The sequence below is a fragment of the Protopterus annectens genome, chromosome 5.part0 (genome assembly GCF_019279795.1).
Source record: "Protopterus annectens isolate FY-2018-M chromosome 5.part0, PAN1.0, whole genome shotgun sequence".
NCBI lineage: Eukaryota > Metazoa > Chordata > Ceratodontiformes > Protopteridae > Protopterus > Protopterus annectens.
Genome location: NC_056735.1, coordinates 96,883,374 through 96,906,065, shown reverse-complemented (window position 1 = coordinate 96,906,065; position 22,692 = coordinate 96,883,374). Strand labels below are relative to the sequence as shown.

Sequence of the window (22,692 nt, the reverse complement as noted above, 5' to 3'; positions counted from 1 at the left end):
TGAGGTTAGCAGATATGTGTGCAGTCCCGCTATTACAGATCTATACATGTAATCATTTTCAGGGAGGCCCATACCTTCTTGGGAATGGGGAATATGTAATCTTGGTGTGGACTGATTTTAACTGTGAGTTTTTCAGTAATACCTAGTGGTGGATCGTGTCAAGAGCTGTGGCCACATCAAGATAGGTGGTATGCACTGTCGTACCATTATCCAGGGCTTTGGTGACTTTCTTAAAAGACGTCCACCAGGTTTAATAAGCATGATCTAGCTGTAACAAAGCCAAATTGGGTTGGGTCTAGAGTTTGAAGATAGCCTATATCATTTTTGATAAGGTTCATGATGACTCTTTCCATGGCCTTACAGATGAGACTGGTTAGGCTTATGGGTCTATAGTTCTCAGGGTCTGTTGCTTCCCTCTTTGTGCAAAGGGATTACTGTTGCTGTTCTCCACTCCACTGGAACAAGCCCAGTTCTCAGGCTATGGTTAAACAGAGGGCTAAGTGGGTTTGCTAGGTGCTGTTTTAGATGGCTTAATAAGCATCCTGGGATGTTTGGTCTGCTTGACGACGTGTTTTTGACCTTGGAGAACACACTTAAGAATTGATCTCTAGAGATTGTAGGCAGAGGTTTGGTGTTAGGTATGTGTTTCCATTTTTGCACATGGGATTGGGTGTCACTTCACCAGTGACAATCATTTAGAGCCAAGGTTTATACCACCGGGTGACCAACTCTGTCTAGGTACTACTTTTGCACTACACACTCACATCTATGGTCAAATTAGAGTATCCAGTCCATCTACTGCATGTCTTTGGAGTGTGGGAGGAAACCCACATGAACACAGGAGGACATGCAGACTCCACACAGAAGACACCCCATCTGAGAATTGAACCAGGGAACCTCTTGGTCTGAGGCAGTAACACTATCCACTGTACCGCTGTGCTGCCCAAAAGATGGTACTTCATTTATTGTTCATAAGTAATTATAAATAATTATTCATTTTAGAGCTGGGGTTTTTCAGCATTGTTTACAAAACATTTTATATTTTTGTCTGTATCTTATATGTACACACACACACACACACACACACACACACACACACACACACACACACACACACACACACACTCACACGTAAAAAATCAGTTGTGTTAGATGCGTTAAAGAGGTTTCCATTGTTTATTTATTTGTTTGATTTGTTGATTGCAGTAGAGCATTGATCCAGCAAGAAAAGTTTCAGGCTCAGCTTAGGGTTTACATCCGAAAGCCACAAAACCACAATATAGATCTACATTTAAACTTGTAATAGTAAAGTAGGTATTTACGATTGACTGACTACAAGTGAGTTGGTGAGGTAGAGCAGAGAGTTAATGTAGCACAAGTTACAGATGATAGCTGAAATGAGAGGAAGATAATTATATTAACTGTTTCAGCCTCCAGGAAGAACTTCTGGATAATGGCAGACTTAAAGGACTGAGAAAAAGTTACCAGCATAAGCATAATGCACTTGCAATACTACACAATGCCTGTGTACATGCATCATGTACACATGGGTCCTGGGAGGTAAAGCTTAGGTTGCATCTAATTAGTGTTATTGTATTAAAAACAAGTTAACAGGTTGTTTGGCTTGTAAGGTGAAATGCTTTTTTATACTGTAGGCGTTTATCAGACATGATAGTGGTACCTAAACTCCATTAATTACATTGAAATTATATAATTTGAAAGTATCATATTTGTGAAGAATTTAATTTGCTTAGTCACAGTTAGTTAAATGGGCAAAGTTAACCACACCAGCATTCAGCAAATACAGGGAAAAAAACAGGATTTTAAGGAGTGTATCAGAACAGAGAGACCGTATCAACAGGAAGCGAGGGCACAAGAAGAGAAGGATACAGGAAGTATAATAAGGAATATATCATTTTATTAGATGTTCTTCATGTTTCACTGTTGCAGTCATTACATTTGGGTAATCTGCTGGCAGGTTGCCCTCAGTCGGCCTGATTAACAAAGTCTTGGGTCCTGCGTCGGTTGCTGTCCCTTCTTCCATGACGTCAGGTTGTCAGGAGTATAAAACATGCATCAGACACCATTACATCAGTCTTTCTTGCCGTGCGGTGCCCAAAGCAGAAGCAGTTCGCAAATGGCGGTCGGCCAACTCCTGAAATTTCCGTTTTCGAGTTTCAGAACTGAAATCTTCAACTTAAAGCTAAGTACCCCGTTGGGGAAACTTTTTCATGCTCCTTACCGATGGCAGTAAAAGTTAGTAATTGCATTACTTGTGGAAAGCAAATGCCTCACAAAGATTTTCCTTCATACTGTATTCCTTGCCTAGGCCCTGACCGCGACGTACCTTGCTGTTGGTTTTGTGCTTTATTTAATCAGTGCACTATCCGCTGTTGGTACATTTTTGCCTCTAAATATTTCGGTTCTCGTTTTAATTATCCAGAAATGTCGTCGGTTAGCCATCCGACTACCGGGATTCTGAAAAAACGCAAAGATAAAGACAGAGACAGGCCGCCGAGGTCCAAAACTACCGCCGACGCTCCTCTTAAGTCAGTCGCCGGTACTCAGTGAGGCGCTTTCGCAGCCCCTGATACCTGCTACTTCTGATTCGCAGGGCTCTACTGGGACCCATTCGGAGTCCAGTATGCTGCAAGATGCTTCACCTATGGAACCCGCGGATGCCTCTACTTTGGATGGGTCTGGAGCCGCTGTGCAGGCACCGGCCTCTGAGGGTGTATTCAGGCCTACAGACTTGCATATTAAATTGACTCCACCTTCATTACTAAGGCCTAAATCTCGATCTATTTAAAAAAAAGACGCCGCCCAGGCCACATGTTCAGGCCCCTATGCCTAAAAAACAAGTGATCAAAATGGCTGAAGATCTAATTACTCTAATCAGGAGTAGTCAACCCCCCCCCCCCCCCAAGAGGCCTAGGCCTGAGTTTGATTATGAATCTTCTGATTAGGTTTCTGTTTCTTCTGACTCTTCTAATGACCTGGATTTGTCCATACCCACATATGAGGATTCTGATGCACAGGATTCTATTCCCTCTGCTTCTACTCCTGAGGATTTTGCTTTTGGGGAAACTTTGCATACTTTAAGGGAGCATTTCCACTGGGAAAGCCAGGAATTTTCTGATTCAAAAAAGAGGCTTAGGGATTTCCTTCTTCTTCCTCAGCATAGGCCTTTGGCTATACCTCCTGTACTAGACATTGTTGATGATGTGTTTTCGGAATCCAGTTTGGCCCCTGATTCCCTGCCTCCTGCTCCTAGTAAACCTGACAGATACTACAGGGTTCCTGAGTCCCACACGTTCCTTTTCAAAAATCCTGTTGCAGATCCAGAAACCATTTCTCAGGGGCCCAAGGGCATTAAGGCTTCTACTGCTAAAAATCCTACCCCTTTTGATAGAGACTCTAGGGCGCTGGATAGATGGGGTAAGAAGGTTTATACTTCTGAAACCTTGGCAATCCTGGCTTTAAACTGCCAGTTTCATATGTTTAAATATCAACAGCATATTATTGGACTGCTTAAACAGAAAATGATGTTGATTCCTGACTGTGTGGAAAATAAAGATTTACAGGATTTATTGCATTCAGCTGAACAAGTTGGAAAACATACTTTGCAATGTGGTTTTGATTCTTTAGAAGCATCCTGCAGGGCTGCTGTTACTGGGTCTGTGCTTAGAAGGCATGCTTGTCTTAAGGAGCAATCTTTGCCTCATCATGTTAAAGCGAAATTGTTAGATGCTCCTTTAAATCAGGACCACGTGTTTGGTAGTAAGGCTGAAGAAGTTCTAAAAAAGATGGAAGATAAAGCTAAATCTATGCAAACTGTTAAATATTTCTTACAAGTGCAACCTCCAAGATTTAGTAGGCGCTGGCTTTTCCAGCTCCTTCCATATCCTCTCAAGCCAAACCCAGACACTCCAAAAGTACCAGGTTTCAGTCCCAGGGGACTCTCAGAACTAAGCAATGGGGGGCCTCCACTTCCAAATCTGGAAATAACAAGACACTCCCCTATGGTAAACAGTCTCAATGACTTCCTTTTAAAATTGCCAAGCACTTACCTTTTAGCCACCCCTTTGGGGGTAAGATTGCTCTTCATGCAAAGAACTGGAAACTCATAACCCAGGACAAATGGGTTTTAAATATATTGTCCCAGGGATACATATTTCATTTCCACACGTTGCCAACACCAAATGGGTGGCCAGACCTGCCCCCAAATCAGTGGGCAGAGGCTCAAAAACAAGTACTTTCCCTCTTAAACATGGGGGCTATTCATCCAGTACCAGAAGAGGAAAAGGGACAAGGTTTCTATTCCAGGCTTTTTCTGGTACCCAGGAAAAACAAATCATGGCATCCAATTCTGGACCTTTCTACTCTAAACACATTTCTGGACTACATTCTTCCAAGACAACTAATGGTAAAGATGGACAACACCATGGTTATGTGGTGCATAAACAAGCAGGGGGGTACACATTCTTACCCCCTCTGCAGACTAGCCATGGCATTGTGGAACACAGCCTTGAGCTACCAAGTGCACCTACAAGCTCAATTCCTGCCAGGAAAATTGAATACACTGGCAGACGGACTAAGCAGAAATCTCATGGACCCACACGAGTGGAAACTGGAACTACGTTTTTTCAACATGTTGACAAGCAAATGGGGGAGCCCAGACATAGATCTATTTGCCTCCCCCCAGAACTACCAGTTGGACAAGTTTTGCACAAGGACTCCCTGCAAAGAAGCCTGGAAAGTGGATGCTCTGTCCTTCAGGTGGAAAAATCTATCAATCTACGCCTTTCCCCCTCTGCCTCTGCTCTCCAAAGTTCTGCTAAAAGTCAAAAAGGACAAACCAAGAATGATTTTGATTGCTCCAGATTGGCCACGCCAACACTGGTACCCACTCCTGTGCAGTGTGTCGCAAATATCTCCATGGTACCTGCCTCAGATCCCTTCCTTGCTGTCTCAGCAGGAGAACCAAATTCTGCACCCTCAGCTTCCAACATTGAACCTTGCAGCCTGGCTAATCACTTAAATTCACCCTTATCATCCCTCATCAAACCTGTGATGGATGTCATCTTGGAGGCGAGAAGACCTAGTACTAGAAAATCTTATGCTGACAAATGGAAAAGATTCTGTGCCTGGAACCAGTCTTTAGGGATGAGCACAGCAGCGCCCAATTTACCTCAGATTTTGCAATACTTAACTGATATGCTTCACAAGGCCTGTCTTTTTTTCCTCTATTAAAATCCAAGCTTCAGCTATTTCAGCTCACTGTAACACAGAACCACCCCTATTCTCTCATCCCCTGCTCAAGCAATATCTCAGAGGGGCAAAGAACTTGAGACCACCCGGGAGAGCTCCTACCCCTGCCTGGGACCTTAACTTTGTTTTGGAGAAGCTCACCCTACCTCCTTTCGAGACAGCTGCTACTGCAGACTTAAAATTTCTTTCTTGGAAAACAGCCTTCCTTTTAGCAATCACTTCAGCTAGAAGGATATCTGAATTACAGGCCCTTATGGCAGTGGAGCTTTTCATCATCTTTCATGCGGACAGGGTATCTCTGAGGACCAATCCATCCTTCATGCCCAAGGTGGTTTCCAGTGTGGCTCTTAATCAGTCCATTCATTTGCCAACCTTCTTTCCCAATCCACAGAACAAAGGGGAATGGATTCTGCATTCCTTGGATGTGCACAGGCAACTTAGATTCTACTTGGACAGGACTAAATCTCGAACAAAATTTGAACAATTGCTGGTAGCATTTGCTGCAGGGGCAGAGGGGAGGGCTATTTCAAAACAAACCATTTCTAAATGGATAAGCCATTGCATTCATTTCTGTTATAAACTCCACGGAAAACCTATCACCCAGGGGATCAGATCTCACTCCACCAGGGCTGCATCTACTTTTGCAGCCTTTCTCGGAGGCGTTCCTACCAGGGATATTCTAGAAGCTACTACCTGTAGTTCTGTACAGACTTTCACCAAGCATTATTATTTACCAATTTTCTCTAAATCCAGAGCTGGCTTTGCCACTGCTGTCTTGCAGGCCCTTATTGCTGGCCCTAATGCTGTATAAACTCCTCCTCCCAACCATAGCTTTGGGAATCTACCCAAATGTAATGACTGCAACAGTGAAACACGAAGAACATAGTACATAGTACAGTTGTGTACACTTACCATAAATGTAGATGTTCAAGTGTATTCACTGTTGCAGTCCTGGTTACCCTCCCTCCAGCCCCCTACTTTCCTCTGGTTATACCTCTACTTTCTTTTACTATGCTTAAAAACCTTTTTTGTGTATTTGCTTTTGGTTGGAGGTATATTTTTGTGTTTTTAATTTTATTTGCTCTCTATTAGGGGGGCACCTGACATCTGGGGCAAGAAAAACTGATGTAATGGCATTGGATGCATGTTTAATACCCCTGACAACCTGACGCCATGGAAAAAGGGACAGCAACCGACGCAGGACCCAAGACTTTGTTAATCAGGCTGACTGAGGGCAACCTGCCAGCAGATTACCCAAATGTAATGACTGCAACAGTGAATACCCTCGAACCTCTGCATTTATGGTAAGTGTATACAACTGTATTTTACTTGTGAAAATCGTTAGATGTGTCATGAGGCCATCTTGCAGGGTAAAAATGGTTAGAAGGTACTATAAGGTAACACTCATAACCTGGGACCATCAAGAGTGTGATTGAGAAGATATTCATAGATTATGAGTTTCTGTTATGAGGCAGAGCTGTATGTTCATGTGACAAAATCGGTACCACTGAACAGTGAAGTTTTCTTCTGTGTAAAGACAAAGTGACTAGGAGGGAGAGCAGACTGTTAAGTAAATATGCAGAGAGCTTTGCTTTGAGGAGGAGCCTGATAGAAGATCTTCAAAAGGTGAGTTTGGATGAAACCGTGTTACCTGATGGGCTGCATCATGGATTCATCTTAAGGACATTGAGCGGGACATTGGGAGCCAGCCCTGTTGGGTAAGAGGAATAAAAACCTCACTATGACCTGAGTGATCTGGGTTTGATTAATAGCTTGGGTGTTGGTTGGAGCTATTCTGTGGATGGTGTGTGCCTGTCTTTGGGTAGGGGCAGAGCAAGATGCAGATTACCATAGGCCCTTGGAGGAGGGGCTACGCATACAAATACATCCAAAGGGTGTGTGTTTGGCTCACCAAATCCGCTGACTGGATTCTTCTTGGGTGCATGTAGCCGCACGCTTGTACAAGGAAGGTATAGTGGCCCTTGTGGTGATGCATGTCACATGTCCCTCTGTCCAGACAGTGGAGTTATGGCCATACCTGTAAAACCCCCTCATGGCTATTCATATGGTGGATCCTTTGCCTTACTCCCACCCATGAGGAATGAGTGGGATGTCTGGGTAAAATAGGACGTCTGATAGTCAGCAGGCAATAGAGGAGAAAAAGGGCACAGACAGATGTATTAAGGGCACTGTGAGATGCTGGCAGCTCTACTGACCACTGACTTGGAGAACCACTTTATGTGGAGATGGTTTTGGAAGAGGACAGCCATATTTTGCGTACAGAAATGTGGAAATGTGAGGCTGATTGCTTCATAATTTAACATCAGTATTGTTAACAATGTTTCCCATCAGAAAAGTTTATGTAACAGCTGGATGCACATGTTCTAGACTATTATTATCTCTAAAAGAGAACGACAAGCAAAGCAACTTGAGTTCAGTAGTTGTGTGTATGTATTGGGAGGGAGCTGTAGCGTAGGAGAGTGTTGTGGATACAACCTTTCTTCATTTCCAAAAACCTTTGATTTTTGTCTAATACTAAGGACGTATGAGTATGTTGTCATAACCTGGGGTCAGGTTGCATGACAGTTCATATATTTAGGAATGAGATCATTATGGAAGACAGGGGTTGTGTCATGTTGGGAAAAGACTGCGTCCAGCATGGAGCCACACGGATTAGTCATCGGTTAGCCTTGTTTAATATGTTCATAATACAAGTAGCAAAGGTTTCAGAATAAAAATGTTTTTTCTATAAAAATGATTGTTTGTAAAAGGGAAGGGCATGTCTTTATGAATAAAAAAAATTAAAAAAAGATGTATTCAGCCTTGTGTGTTGTGGAATGTGCTCTGTTTACAAAAGACAAATGCTGCTGGTGTTTGCAGCTAAATTGAAGTTGCTACAGGAGCACCTGAAGGGAATGTACTGTATGTTGTTGACAGATTTTTTTGTCTTGGAGGGGGGGGGGGTGCATCTTACCATTTTTCCCCTCATCTCCAAGACCACTAAGTATAACTCTGAGATACACATACAATATGGGGATCACCATTCATACTTTGCAATAAACCACTTTGAGCACTTCAAGATGGAAAGTTGTAAAAGTAACATTACAAGTAAGAGAAACGAAACCAAGGAAAAGAATAAATAACATGGACAACAAGATTTACTGTGTGTGTGTGTGTGTAAAAGAACTGTAAAAGTAACATTACAAGTAAGAGAAACGAAACCAAGGAAAATAATAAATAACATGAACAAGATTTACTGTGTGTGTGTGTGTGTGTGTGTGTGTGTGTGTGTGTGTGTGTGTGTGTGTGTGTGTGGTGTAAAAGAACTGTAAAAGTAACATTACAAGCAAGAGAAACGAAACCAAGGAAAAGAAGAAATAACATGGACAACAAGATTCACTGTGTGTGTGTGTGTGTGTGTGTGTGATGTAAAAGAACTGTAAAAGTAACATTACAAGTAAGAGAAACAAAACCAAGGAAAAGAAGAAATAACATGGACAACAAGATTTACTGTGTGTGTGTGTGCGTGTGTGTGTGTGTGTGTGTGTGTGTGTGTGTGTGTGTGTGTGTGTGTGTGTGCGTGATGTAAAAGAACTGGAAAAGTAACATTACAAGTAAGAGAAACAAAACCAAGGAAAAGAAGAAATAACATGGACAACAAGATTTACTGTGTGTGTGTGTGTGTGTGTGTGTGTGTGTGTGTGTGTGTGTGTGGTGTAAAAGAACTGTAAAGCAAATCTGCACTGATACCTGCTTGCTGCCCTGCTGAGGGCGACATTTGTGCAAGTGCAGTGGACTGGCTCCAATAGGAAGGGATGGCAGCATCCCTCTCAACATCATAGAACAAGAAATCTGGACAAGGCCATAAACAAAGGCCCAAAAATTGGGACAATTTATAAATATTGCACTTACAAACTTAGAAAGTTGATAAACAGGATATGAAGTCTGAAAATGAAATGCCTGTCAATTTTCTGACTTCAGTGTTCAATGATTTGCCAGTGATTTGACAAAAAACTGCAATTTTATGAAAAACAGAAAAAAATCTGGACTTTCTGCAAAAGTCTGTACTGTTGAGAGATATGGATGGGAGTCTTGAACCAACTCCCATCAATCATTTTCATGTGTTTGCCAAAGCCATTACAGCAGTGTTTTGCAGAGAGGTGGGAAAAGCCTTAAATTTGACTGGTATGTTGTGTGGGTGTGTGGGTGGCTGTGTTTGTGGAAGGTAGAGTTGTGCTTTTGTAAGTGTGGTGCGAATGTTATGCATTACAAAATGGAGATATTGAGTATAATTGTGCTCAGTGAAGTCCCGAGCAATTTCATCACTGCTTGATTCAGACATAATACTTTCCCCTGTGTTTGTCAGTACTATGTTTGAATGCCCTGTTTGGAGTGTGGTATCACTGCTACAGCTGCTGGTACTCGTATCTGCTTTAGAAGTTTTCTCCAGGAGTCTGTTGCTGAGAGGATGAGAAATGCACTACAGGTATACAACTAAGACAAACTACATAAAGCAATAGTAAGAAAAAGTACTAGGTCACATCAGAGGCTTGGGAGGTCATTGTTAAGAAACTGAGAACTGTTGTAAAATGTATCATTAAATACCGCAAATTCAGGTTATACTATAAGAGAATAACTATATAAAGATAACCATGTCAGCAGCCAAAATGCATTACAAGTTTAATATTTTACTGTGCACATTTTAAAAAATGGATAGACTGGCCTAAACTCTGGACTGATGCATTTGTCCTTTTTTTTTTTATTCCTGGGAAATGCTATTTAGAAGTGAAGAGACATACAAGAGAACAGATTTAGTGGCACACCAGGCTGTGATTTTTTTTATTTCTATTGTCATGCAAAGCGGACGAAATAGCTGAATCTAGCAAAGCTGGAAATGTGAGACTGTAGCCCACTGAAGGAGGGGAGATGGGAGGAGTAACGTGGCCAGGGACTGAAACTTGCAAAACTGCTCCTTGTGAAAAGTCTTTTTTTATCTCAGTAAGCCAGAAAACTCTGGGCTAGGCTTATAAATGCCCTTGGGCAGATAGCCTAGTATGAACCTATGAACCTATATCCTCCAAACTAAAGGGGTGGCGAAAGCCACAAAACTCTGGGCTAGGCTTATAAATGCCCTTGGGCAGATAGCCTAGTATGAACCTATGAACCTAATTTGTTGACACTTTTGCAAGTTTCTGTCAGAGAATGTGTAGTACATCAATAGGAACAACATTTGTAAAACTCAGCACATACCAGTCAATGACACATGAGCTGCAGGCACTCAAACTGGCAGTTTTTTTTAGGTGGTCCATTCTAAGTGAATGGAAGTCTAGTCTGACAACAAATGGTAGGGCTATTTGTTCTCAGTCTCTGCATTATGGGGCAGATTTAGCTTTCCAAAGGAATCACGATGTCTGTCCCCATGAGGGCAGACAAGAGTAAAAACAAAATAAAATTAGGAATGAGTACTTATTTTGCTGCATGCAGCTTTGGGAGGTGTAGTAAATCATGGCAAGATAAAAAATATATGTTTTTTCATTGTTTGTCCGTAGTGTTCCTTTAATTATATTTTATATGATATTATTGTCATTAATTATATTTTATGTGACATTATTGTCATTAATTATATTTTATATATTATTGTCATTAATTATATTTTGTGATTTTATTGTCATTAATTATATTTTATATGGTGTTCCTAAACTGTATTGTCTTGTATTTTTCTTTCCTTTTTCTTAATAATGGATCATATTTTAATAGTTCCTACCTGTAACCTTAACAATCAGCTGATATTGTTTCCCTTTACCTTTCATAAATTCAACTGAGATGTATATTATTTATTATATTGTTGTCGTAGACTTACTGTATTGTTATATTTGCTCATACAATACTTGTGTTCACTCTTGGAGCTTTTCTCCCCAGGTATCTGCTGAAAATGGGTTCTCTGGACCCAGTCAGACTTTCCCAGTAAACAAATGGCAAATAAGATTTAACAAAAAAATTGGAATAGGATAACATCTGTCTGAGGTGTGGAAATGTATGGACATTTGTTAAAGGATATGCTAATCATCACTAATGCTGTTTAATTTATTTGTTTCTGTGTGTTTTAATTTGTTAAGCTGTGCAGAGCTCTGATCATAATAGACCATTTTCAAGCTCAGCCTGGGGTTACAGAAGCAAATATGAAAAACCGCTACTTTATAATATTCATACACCAAGAAAAGAACACAAGATGATACTGGTCCATAGTGAAGTAAACACAACAGTCAGCAGTTCAAAGGTGAGGAAACCTAGTTTTCAGTTTTAACAATTGCCTAGAGATTTTAAGGAGCTCAAATGATGAACGGAGCAGTAGGTCCACCGTAAGTCTATGCGTTATTATGTTCAAGGATGTAAGACAGCAATGTATTGGTAGCAGCAGGAAGGAGGGGGTGGCACCGATGAAAGGGAGGGGGAATGGGTAGGTGAGAGTCTAATAGGGGTATAGAAAGGGAGGTATGATGAGGTAGATGAGGGAACATTATGTAATTTACTGTTTAGGTTACTGCTTAGAAAAATACAGGTACTATACAGAGTTGTGCTTTCTTCAGTGGCTTAAAAGTGCAATGTGATTTGAATACTTTTCCATAAAAATGAATTTAGATTACTCAATCATTTCTTTTTTTTTTCACAGAAATACAATCCTGAAAAAACAGTATCTTTCCTTAGCCGAATCACGTACTGGTGGTACAACAGGTGAGGTATAAAGTCCTCTTTGTCTGTTATCGATGAAAAGTCCTGCAAGTTCTTACTGTTGGGCAAATGGAAGCCTTTAACCAGAAGGCACTTTAAAGCATAGCCCACTCCAAGTTATGTAGTTATGTAAAAATCTGCACGTCATGGCTGTATAACCTGCAACATTAGCAGGACATGCTGGAGAGACAGATATGTCTCCCAGAAATTGACGCTCCTCTGGAATAGACTCCCAATTCACATAAAGCAGAGCTCCTCAATGACCCTATTTGAGTGCAACTTAGACAATTGGATGGGAGATTGTAAATTTACCCGGGGATGGTACCTATGTCTCTCATGGACAGGGGTTTCGGTGCTGATCACAGACTCGCGCTACAAATATAGACCATCTAACATGGCCAGTTGGGTATAACATGGTTAGGCTCGTAAAGGCCCTAAGGCCATTAGCCTAGTAACTTCCTATGAGCCTAGCCAATTTCCTTTTGCTGTTTCAAATAACCTATCTTGTTTGGTATCAGACTAGCTTTACCCATCCCATGGTCGATTATTATATATTACCACTAATGAGAATAACTGGGATCATACCGTAAGTAATTTGAGGGGATGCTTGCATGGGAAAAAGCATTTAGGAGCTGTCTCTGTCCATTAGTATTACAAGCAGCAGTCCTGAGGTAAATTTTCTGTTTCCCATTTATACAAACAAGTTGCACTTGAATATGGACTGGCATAAACTTTGTTTTACGTGGATGGGGAGTCTTTTCCAGAGCAGCGGTATCCTGTGCGAGATATACCTGTCCCTCCAAACTATTCCCTTGATATTGGCGAAGAGGTTTAGATCCCTCGAGTGAGCATTTCTGATGCCAATTGACTTGCTGATATGCAGTAAATCCATCCATAATGGGTCACAGGATGCCTTGCATGCCAGGCACAGGTCACCTTTTTGCAATCTGTAGAATACCGAGTACATTGACAGGGCTTTGAGGCAGTCCATCTAGGACATCTTGTTTAGGTTTTGTATTCTTTTAGTATTGCTGTTCATGTTGTCTTTATATCTCTATAGAATTGTCCAGATGTGTAGTATGTCATGTAACCTAGTTTACGCCTATCAACTTATTTTGTATAGTATTCCTCATGTCGCTTGCATTGTTTTTGGATTGTAATGTGTTTTTGTTGTATTGTATGTGGAACGTCTCCCCAGGCCCCTGCTGAAAATGGGTTCTGTAGACCAAGTCAGACCACTCTGGTAAATAAATGTCAAATAAATAAATAAATTCCATGTGGTATTAGAGTAAATCTGTCTGCAGTTTTTATAACAGTGAATGGATGCTTTGCTGTGTGTAAACCTACCTGAAAGCCTTCTCTTCAGGCACTAAGTACAATAGACTGTTGTGTGTAGTACAAAAACTCTCTGCACAGAATACAGTTTAGCTACATAATGTTTGGAGTGATGTAAGCAAGATAAGTAATCAGAGCGTGCGTCATCAGCTGAAGGCACTGTCCTAGTCGAAACCTGAGCTGTTGCATAACCTAGAGCTGAGTGCCAACATCACCATCACTGACCTTGTGAAATCATGGTACATCCCTCAGTTTTCTCCAGTGGCAGTATTTGCACATAATTTAATGGGATTGATTTACAACAGTACCCCCCCCCCGATGTGCAGTAGCAAGGCCCACCCAAACCTCGTCCCCGTGTATATAAATACAAATATACCAACTCAGAGATCGCACTACTTTGAGGAAGAAGGTAAAGTACATTAGATCGCAAATATTGCTTTTTTTCCGTGTGCTTTTTGCAGGGGGGGGGGGGGGCAGCTCCCTGCACTCCCCGTATATAAATACAAATATAACAACTCTGAGATTGCACTACTATGAGGAAGAAGCAATGAATATTCATGATGTCCCAGGCAAATCTGCATGCCATGTCAATCATCTGTTATTTGCATGCTACATCACAGTCATTAGGCATGTCAGTCACTATGTCCACGCCCATTCCTGCAAAAAATGCTGAGGAGGGGGTACTGTTGTAAAACATTGCCAGTTCAATTCTGTAATTTGTTTGAATAGTGTTTTATTTAAAAAAGTTTTGTCTTGATTGCTTTCCTGTTCTGTTGTTATTTTGGAAGGAAAGGTCCACTCGTTCATCCACTTATGAAAGAAGTTAAGTCTGGGACTGCTGCTTATGGATAAACTATGCTGTTGACTTATTTTAGCTGCTAGGAAGCCAGTCATACCCAACCATTATGTAACAAGATGTCTTCATAACGTAATTGCCTGCCTGCTTCATTACTAGGTTCTTTGTGTCTGTAACCAGGGGTGCATAGGAGGATGTCTGGTCTTGATGCCAAAATAAAAGTGGGAATTCTTCTTTTACATAATGGGAATAAGCTGGATAATCACTGAGCCTTCTTTGTGCCATTCTTTCCCGAAGCATTTGGAAAATTCAGCATATATCAGCAAGTATCGGCATATGTCAGCGTGTATCAGCATATATCAGCAAGTATCGGCATATGTCAGCATGTATCAGCAAGTATCGGCATATGTCAGCGTGTAACAGCATATATCAGCAAGTATCGGCATATGTCAGCGTGTATCAGCATATATCAGCAAGTATCGGCATATATCAGCAAGTATCGGCATATGTCAGCGTGTATCAGCATATATCAGCAAGTATCGGCATATATCTGTATTGTTGGTACATGTTGTCTGGATCTCTTACAGGCAGAAGCAGCCCTTCCGTTATGGAGGCATGTTGCCCATCTTTTGATCAGTGACACGATCATAGGTTCGTAGGTTCATAGGTGTGTATAGTCTAATGGCTATTTCTTTCTAGAAACCTTAGCTCAGCTAATTGCAAAGGTTGTTGTCATTGACCACTGTTGACAGTGCATAAGTGAGTTGTCCATATTCACTTATGTGTGGTATGGATGACAGAGAAAGCGGCAGACAGATTTGTGTAAATGTTTGTGATATTGGCACTCATGCAGTTGTGTTTGAAATTTGCTGAGTGGTTCTCTTGTTTCCTTGTATTATATATTGTTATAGTGCAGTTGAGTACAGAATAGTGGTACTTGTAGCTGAATAGTGGACATTGAACTGATTTTAATTTTCCCATTTAAATTAGTCTCCCACCTATAAATTGCTGCCTTGGTTTACAGCTGCCTGATTGTGCCCATGAAAGCATTAGCTTGTACTCATCTTTGATTGGTTGCTTCGACCGTAGTCACAGTACAAGTTTAACCGTAATTATTTATTTAGCTGCTACTTGCATTAAGGAGTGTCCCTTTGCCAATTAGCCATGATTCCCTGATTTAGTTACGTATAATTTTTGCTATGTAGGGAGTGTATGCATTCATAAGTTAACCAGCATAGTTACATTCCTCGCTAGCCCACTAACTCTCTTTTAGAAGCATCTAGCATTTTGCATAAAATGAAAGGACAGTCTACTTGTTTACTCTTCACTTGCTAGCCTTAGACCACATGGTATTTGCAGGTGGGGTAGTAACTGATTTATGTTTACAGGTAATGACCTCTCACTCAACACGTATAAATCTCCCAAAAACATGGCCCATTAGCAACACGAATCACCACCACATTTTACATCAATATATAGTAAAATGTCTTTTCCTGAAGCTTAAAAATCTTCATCAAAGCCTTCTGTACCCTCGAAGACTAGGTTTTGGTGATAATGTAATACCACAACACCTTCCAGCACACCTTCAACTAAGGGTCACCAAAAGTCAAATCATCTCACACTGATGCTGCATGCACTAGGCTGAGCAAAAACAGAGTGATGATTGTGAGTCACCTTTCTGATGCCAGGACCTCTGAAATCTCAAGGGCCTTTAAGACCATTTCACCCAACAAGTATGACTGCAAAATGGTGATGTCCATGTGGGAGTGAATGACTTTGGATGTAAAACCCTGAGGGGCATGCACAGAGACATGTAAGAATTTTCCATGCTAGTCACAAATTCAGGCAAGACACAAGCCCTAAGTGGAATCCTTCCTTCCCTGAGAATGATGCCCAGATACAAAGAAAATATAATAGGTTCATAGGTGTGTACTAGGCAAATGGTCCTGGAACCTTTACAAGCCTAGCCTATAGGATTACCCTGGCATTGTGCCACCTGAGCTTAGTTCCCTGTGCCTCTGTTGAGTAGACCCACTGGAGTGATCCCCGGGGTGAATTTTCTATTTCCCAAACAATCATCAAGATTTCTCTTGAAGAGGGCCAGTGAGGTGCTCTGTTTGACATGTATGTTAAGTCGATTCCATAGCATGAGCAGTCTCTGGGTTATGAACCTGTCCCTCCAGCATGTTCTGTTGATTGTGGTAATGAGGTTGAGGTCTCTGGAGTGTGTGGTGCGAAGGGATTGAGATTTCTTTAGATGCAGCATTTCTAACAGAGCTGGGTCAGACTTTGTAAGTCAAGCAGAGATTGCCTCTAAGTAGGCAATATGAGATAGAGAATAGTTGGAGTTTTTTGAGTCTGTCCATATAGGCCAAATGTTTAAGCCCTAGGATCCGCTTTGTGAGGTACTTTTGTGGCCTCTCCAGTTGTTGCAGGTGTCTAGTGAGGTACATACCAAATGTGGCATTGTGCTCTATGACTGGTCTAATGAGGGAAGAGTAGAGGGAGACAATGACCTCTTTCTTCCTGGATGGAAAACTCTTAGTAATGAGATGTGCCACATAGAAGGACTTTCTGACCACAGTGGCAATGTGGTGGTCAAAAGAGAGGTTGCTGTCAGCCTGTGTTCCCAGATCTCTTATAAGGCCATCTGTGTTAAGTGGACTACCATCAATGTGGTAATTCATGGGAACTGGGTTTTTCCCAAAGGGGATAACGACACATTTCTTTGGCATTGAGCTTAAGGCCATGGTTCTGACACCAGTCGTTGGTCTCAGTGAGGCCTTTCTGTAGGATGTCAGCATCACTTAGGGAGTTAATAATAGCTCCCAACTTGCAGTCGTCTGTGAACTTTGTCAGCCAGAGTCCCTTCGTGTTGGCCTAGACTTCAGAGAAGTAGGTACCAAACAGGAGAGGACTCAGGACTGAACCCTGTGGGACTCCACTTGTGACTGATTGGCAGTCTAACTTGGAGTCTGCTACTTTCACACTGTGGGTTCTATCTGTGAGCCAGTTTGCAACCCACCTAGTGATATAAGGGTTGATGCCTAGCTTAGTGAGTTTTATGATTCCTGAGTGGGGAATGGTATCAACGGCCTTGGCCACATCAAGGCAGGCTGTATGAACCACCTTGCCTTCATCCACTGCTCTGGTGACTGACTCAAAGAAGTTTACCAAGTTGAGCAGGCATGATCTACCCTTCACAAAACCAAACTGTGTGGGATCCAGAGTTTGAATATTCCCTATATCCTTGTTTATTAGGTCCATAATGATGTGTTCCATAGCTTTGCATATCAGGCTAATAGGGCGATAGTTCCCAGGGTCTGTAGTTGCTCCTCCTTTGTGGAGAGGGATGACTGTAGCAGTCTGCCATTTGGTAAGGACAAAGCCTGAGGTGAGGATGTGATAGAGCAGGGCACACAGGTGAGGTGCCAGTTTACTCTGTAGTTCATGTAGAACACAGCCAGAGTTATTTTCAGGTCCCATAGAAGCTGTTTTCTTGGCCTTGGATAGTGCTGTTTTAACCTGTGGGGCAGTAATACTGGGTGCCTGGCAATCTACTGGTATTTTTATTGGTCTTTTGGGAGGGTAAAGTTGGCACTGAGTCTGTCGGCCTTTATATTGGCAATAGCTGTTGGCTCAGTATAAGAGGTACCGTTGTGCAGTAACTCAGAGCAAATCTGGGTATTGCCATGGAGATTCTTTACATAACTATAGAAGGCCTTGCGGTTGTCTTTACTATCTGCTGCAATTTTGTTTTCATAGCTAGCTTTAGAGGATTTGATGAGGAATCTCACCTTTTTGTTGAGGCTGATAAGGGAGTTTTTCCAGTCATGGGACTTCACTTTATTCCGCATAAGTTTTCTCCTTCTGTTGTAGAGTTTGGACCACCAGATTGGCTTCCATTTTTTTTGGAGAAGAGCATTTTGGTTCTGTTGGGTATGGCAAGATCCATGCATTTGTGTACAAGTTTGTACAGAGCATTGTTGTATGATTTGGCAGTCATGCAGCTATTCTCCATGTGCATTGTTGCCGTGAAGTTAGCCACCTCTGTTTTTGGAGCCCAAAGTTAGCTTTGGAGAAGTTTTTCATGGTGGCTACCTTTGCGGGGGGTGGATTTCCAAGGTGATTAGTTTGTGGTCAGATCTAAGCAGGGCGGAGTTGACTATTGGTGTAGAGCAGTGGTCGCCCATGTTAGTAATGACCAGATCAAGGATGTTGCTACCTCTAGTGGAGGTAAGAATGAGCTGGTCCAGGACATTGGAATTAATGAATTCCAGGAAACGTTTGGCAAGTGTATTGGTACAGGAGTAGTTTTCCAAGTTAATGAAGGGGTAGTTGAAGTTGCCCAGAATGAGTGTGTTAGTTTAGACCCTAATATTCTCCATGGTGCTTAGGAACGTGGAGTGTGAGTCTTGGGACATGGTTGGGGACCTATAGCAGGCTATGACCTGAATTGCTGTCTTACCCAGTGTTAGCTGCACCTGAAGTATCTCAGATGCGTTATGTTGGGCTACCAGTCTGGAGGTGTGCATATCCTTTATGAATATGGAGACACCACCACCTTTGGAGCTTCGGTGCAAGTTCTGGGGAAGAAAGGTGTGGAAAGAGTTATAGCCTGGTAATGTAGGGGTGCTTTGTGCTGCCTTGAACCTGGTCTGTGTTACAGCAGAAATGTTGATGTTCTCCATTTTAAGGAGTGCTTCGAGCGAGTGCATGACCCTGAGATTGCATTTGTTTGTAGCTGTTACGGTGGTAATTTGGTCTTTGGAACACCATCTAAAAAAGACACTGTAGGGGTGGCAGGAGCCTTGGCCAGTATCCTGAAGCTCAGGGGTGACAGTTGCAAGCCATCTCTGGCAAAGCATCGGGGTCTGTCAGTCATGTCATCCCAGGCAGACAGATATTGGATCCCCTTAGAATGATACTAGAAACTTAGCCAATTGTTGATATCAATCATTTTCTGCTTGTACTGTGGTATCCTTCTGTGTGATGGTAGGATGCTGCTCAAGGCTAGGGGGGTCATATCCATCTGGGCTACATAATCCGAGAGCTCCTCCATGTCTCTTTTCATGTAGTTCAGGGAGGTACGTCTCAGGTCATTCATACCCACATGTACAATGACTGAGTCATCAACCTGTTGTTGAGGGACCTGAGTGCGTGTGTTATGTGGCAGATCCTGGCACCTGACAGGCAGCTGACTGTTACTTTCTCCTTATTCAGCCTAGTGAGTAGGACATCAGTATGCCTCACTATCGAGTCATCTATGACTATAGGGTTAAGCATGGTGTTTTGACTTAGGGGCTTTGGTTGAGTGGCACACTGTTTAGAAGAGTTATATGTCTCATGATTAGTGTTGTGTTGTGGTGATCGAGTGTGTTTCTGCCTTGCAGGTCTCTGCTGTTTTGGGTAGATTTTTATTGAGAGCCTCCACGAAAGTGGGTGTGTGGTTTGTGCTTTTATGTGGAGGCAATGCTGGTGCGTGTGTGTTCTGGAGGGTATGTGTTCCACATGGTGTGGTGCAAGTGTTGACCTTCTCCTTTTGACCAGCTGTTCCGGTCTTGGCTAGAGAGTGTGTGGCTTCCAATTTGGATATACAAGTGCATCTCTCGCAAGTCTGAGTGTTGGGAGGTAAGAGGAGAGGGTTGTCAGTGTACATGAGGCAGTTGCTACATTGCCTCAGGATGCCCAAGTTCACCAGGCTAATAGGAGAAAGCACAGGGAACTGACCTTTAAACATGCCTGGAGGGGTGGGCATTAATAATAAGTACTGGATCTGTTTTCTTGTAGAACATTTAGTGCTGGTAGCACTTTTGTGTGCTACAGTAATTGTTACAAGAAGCGTGGTAAATTGCTAGACTAATAAACTAGTAAAAGTGCAGGAGAGGAGAGAACTAGTAGATCTAATGGAAAAATTGAAGAGCAGACTTTGGCACCACTCAAATGATTACAATCAGTCGTGGATACAGCAAGTCTGTATCTGGACTCGACTAGTTACAGGAAAGATGGGGAACAAGTGCAAATGTGGGCTTTTAAACCAGAAAGTTGAGAGAGATGGAAAAACTGCCCAACAGCCAATAAATTATAATTTCTGGGTCAGAAAGCACTCCTCTTGTGGTAGATAGGCCACCTAGTGCTTACCACTCCTGCTGATAAGCTAGAAGGCTTCCCTCCAATACAGAAAGGCTTGGGGGCTCAGACGCTTACATATAGCCCTGGGTACAGCAAATCTGTATCTGGACTAGTCTAGTTACAGGAAAGGCGGGAAAAGTGCAAACACAGGCTTTTAAACCAGAAAGTTTAAAGAGATGGAAGAATGGCCCAAACGGACAATAAACTACAATTTTGGTTCAGAAACCACTCCTCTTGTGGTAGATAGGCTACCTAGTGCTTACCACTCCCACTGATAAGCTAGAAGGCTTCCCTCCAACACAGAAAGGCTTGGGGGCTCAGAAGCTTATAAACAGCCCTGGGTACAGCAACTCTGTATCTGGACTGTTACAGAGGAGCAGCTAAAACAGCACTAAAAACAATTCAAGTGCAGTGCAAGCTAGCACACGAGTATGTAGCAATATTAAAGCAAATACAGTTTAAATAAATGCAATTTATTCAAATTATATTCTGAACTGAATCCAATTATTGTTTTATTCACCTCTAAACAGTTAAAAAGTGCCGAAAATATACTTATCAGCTGAGCAGCACAGTCCGTCAGAAAACAAGGAGATTCTAGCAAAGTTTTTTTTTTTAATTTTTTTTATTTTTTATGGTAAAGTTGAAAGGGAGAAAGGAGAAACAGAAGATAATTCAAGGTTAAGGACCTAAGTGGGCTGGCCTTCTCAAGTGTTCTCTCTGTATTAGGTTGAATGAGCTAATGACACTAGACTGGGGTAGAGCTGAACAGATGGGACTGGTAGGAGTGTCTAAAATCAAAATATGATCTCACTGTACTCGGTTGAGTGAGCAAATGAGATGGACCCAGGTGACTTCAGCTGGTTAGATGCTTGGTGTCATTCCAGGGGGGTCCAGAATGTAGAATGTGTCAACAGAGGTTGAAGTATCCAACAGTCTTAATTGCTTTGCGAAGCATGGCCTGCATCTCTTGTTTGAAGTTTTCCACATGCTGACTTTGTTCATAGATATAATAAACAAAACCTCCCTGGACCAGATTAACAAGCCTCCTAGATTACATAATATTCTAGATCTGGTCCTTATGGATATACCTTCTTCTTGCACCATTTCCCTAGTGTCTCCTTCCCTGGTTAGGTCTGTTCATAAATTAGGGAATTTCACCTTCAAAATCTCTAAGTTCCTGAAACCAGTATTTCAGACTTTAAGAATTTCTAATGGACTAACCTCATCAAAATCTATAATTAAATTTCAAAATTGACTTATGACCGCATCTTCCCCCATGTTGTCACCACACACAGCTTCACAAAGGAGTTGTATGTCAACCCAGATAAATGCATAGAACTGGCAGTTCTAATCAGATCTGAATATAATGGGAATTTCAAAAACAAACCACTCTAGTGGCCCATCAGCATAAATAAACCCTACAATAAAAGAAATAAAAAGGTCCTTTAATGGATAGAGCCAATCAAAAAACCCTGGTATCAGGGATTTCGGAAATATTACTAAAAGTTTGAAAAATGCTATTAAGGCTGCTAAAGCAGCTTGTTAATTGGTTAGTGTTTGAAGATACAGAGACAATTGCATATCCTTTTTTAACTACATTAAAAAAACTAATAGTACTTAGTAATGCTTTGAACATATCCAAAATGATATCACTTGTTCTGACCGTATAAACATTGCAAACATACTAGAAAACAAATTTGGTGCAAATTCTGTCTCCAGAGATGACCATTCAAAGTTCTCATATCCCTGAATCTCTCAAACTTTTCCCTCTTTTTAAAGAATATATACTGAACATACTTTTCAAGGCCAAAATTTTCGACATGGGACCTGGTACATTACCTGTCTGTTTAGTAAACAGTACTAAACAAACCCTGCAAAGCATATCTTCAGACTGTTTAACCTGAGTTTAGCCACTGGCTTTTTTCCTGATTTTTGGTGCACAGAAGTAGTGATAGCACTCCATAAGGGGGACCCCACCCAACATCCCAGTAATTGTAGGCCCATTAGCCTGATGGCTCATATTTGCAAAGCCAGGGAACATATTCTAACTAACTTGATAAACTATGATATCAAAAGTCTGTCAAAGGTAGAATTTGGTTAGCTTCTTCAAGAGGGTCTCACAGGCTGTTGATAGCAGTCATGGTGCCCACCCTGCTTACCTAGACCTGGCCAAGGGAGTCGACTCCATCCTCCATGATACAATAGCTAGTAAATTCTTCACATTACAAATAGATCCTTATGTAGTAAGATAGAAAAGGTGTGTACTGGAGTTCCACATGACTCAGTGTTGAGACCCCTCCTGTCTCATAATTACTTTTCTGATCTCCAGACCAGGAACTAAGGCCTCTGGCTAACAAAATTTGCAGATGACTGCAAACTGGGAGTCATTGCAAAGTCCCTTTGTGACACCCAGCCAATCCCTTCAACAG

At 41.8% G+C, this 22,692-nt stretch overlaps 1 protein-coding gene across 1 annotated transcript in view; it reads left to right on the top strand.

Annotated features, from left to right (window-relative positions):
* The window catches only part of LOC122802503 (multidrug resistance-associated protein 1-like), a 1,262,326-nt gene that overhangs the window by 107,910 nt on the left and 1,131,724 nt on the right, over positions 1-22,692 (top strand). The window contains exon 2 of the mRNA XM_044072155.1: positions 11,942-12,003. Within this exon, the coding sequence (XP_043928090.1) occupies positions 11,942-12,003 (62 nt within the window). The remainder of the gene's footprint in view (positions 1-11,941; positions 12,004-22,692) is intronic.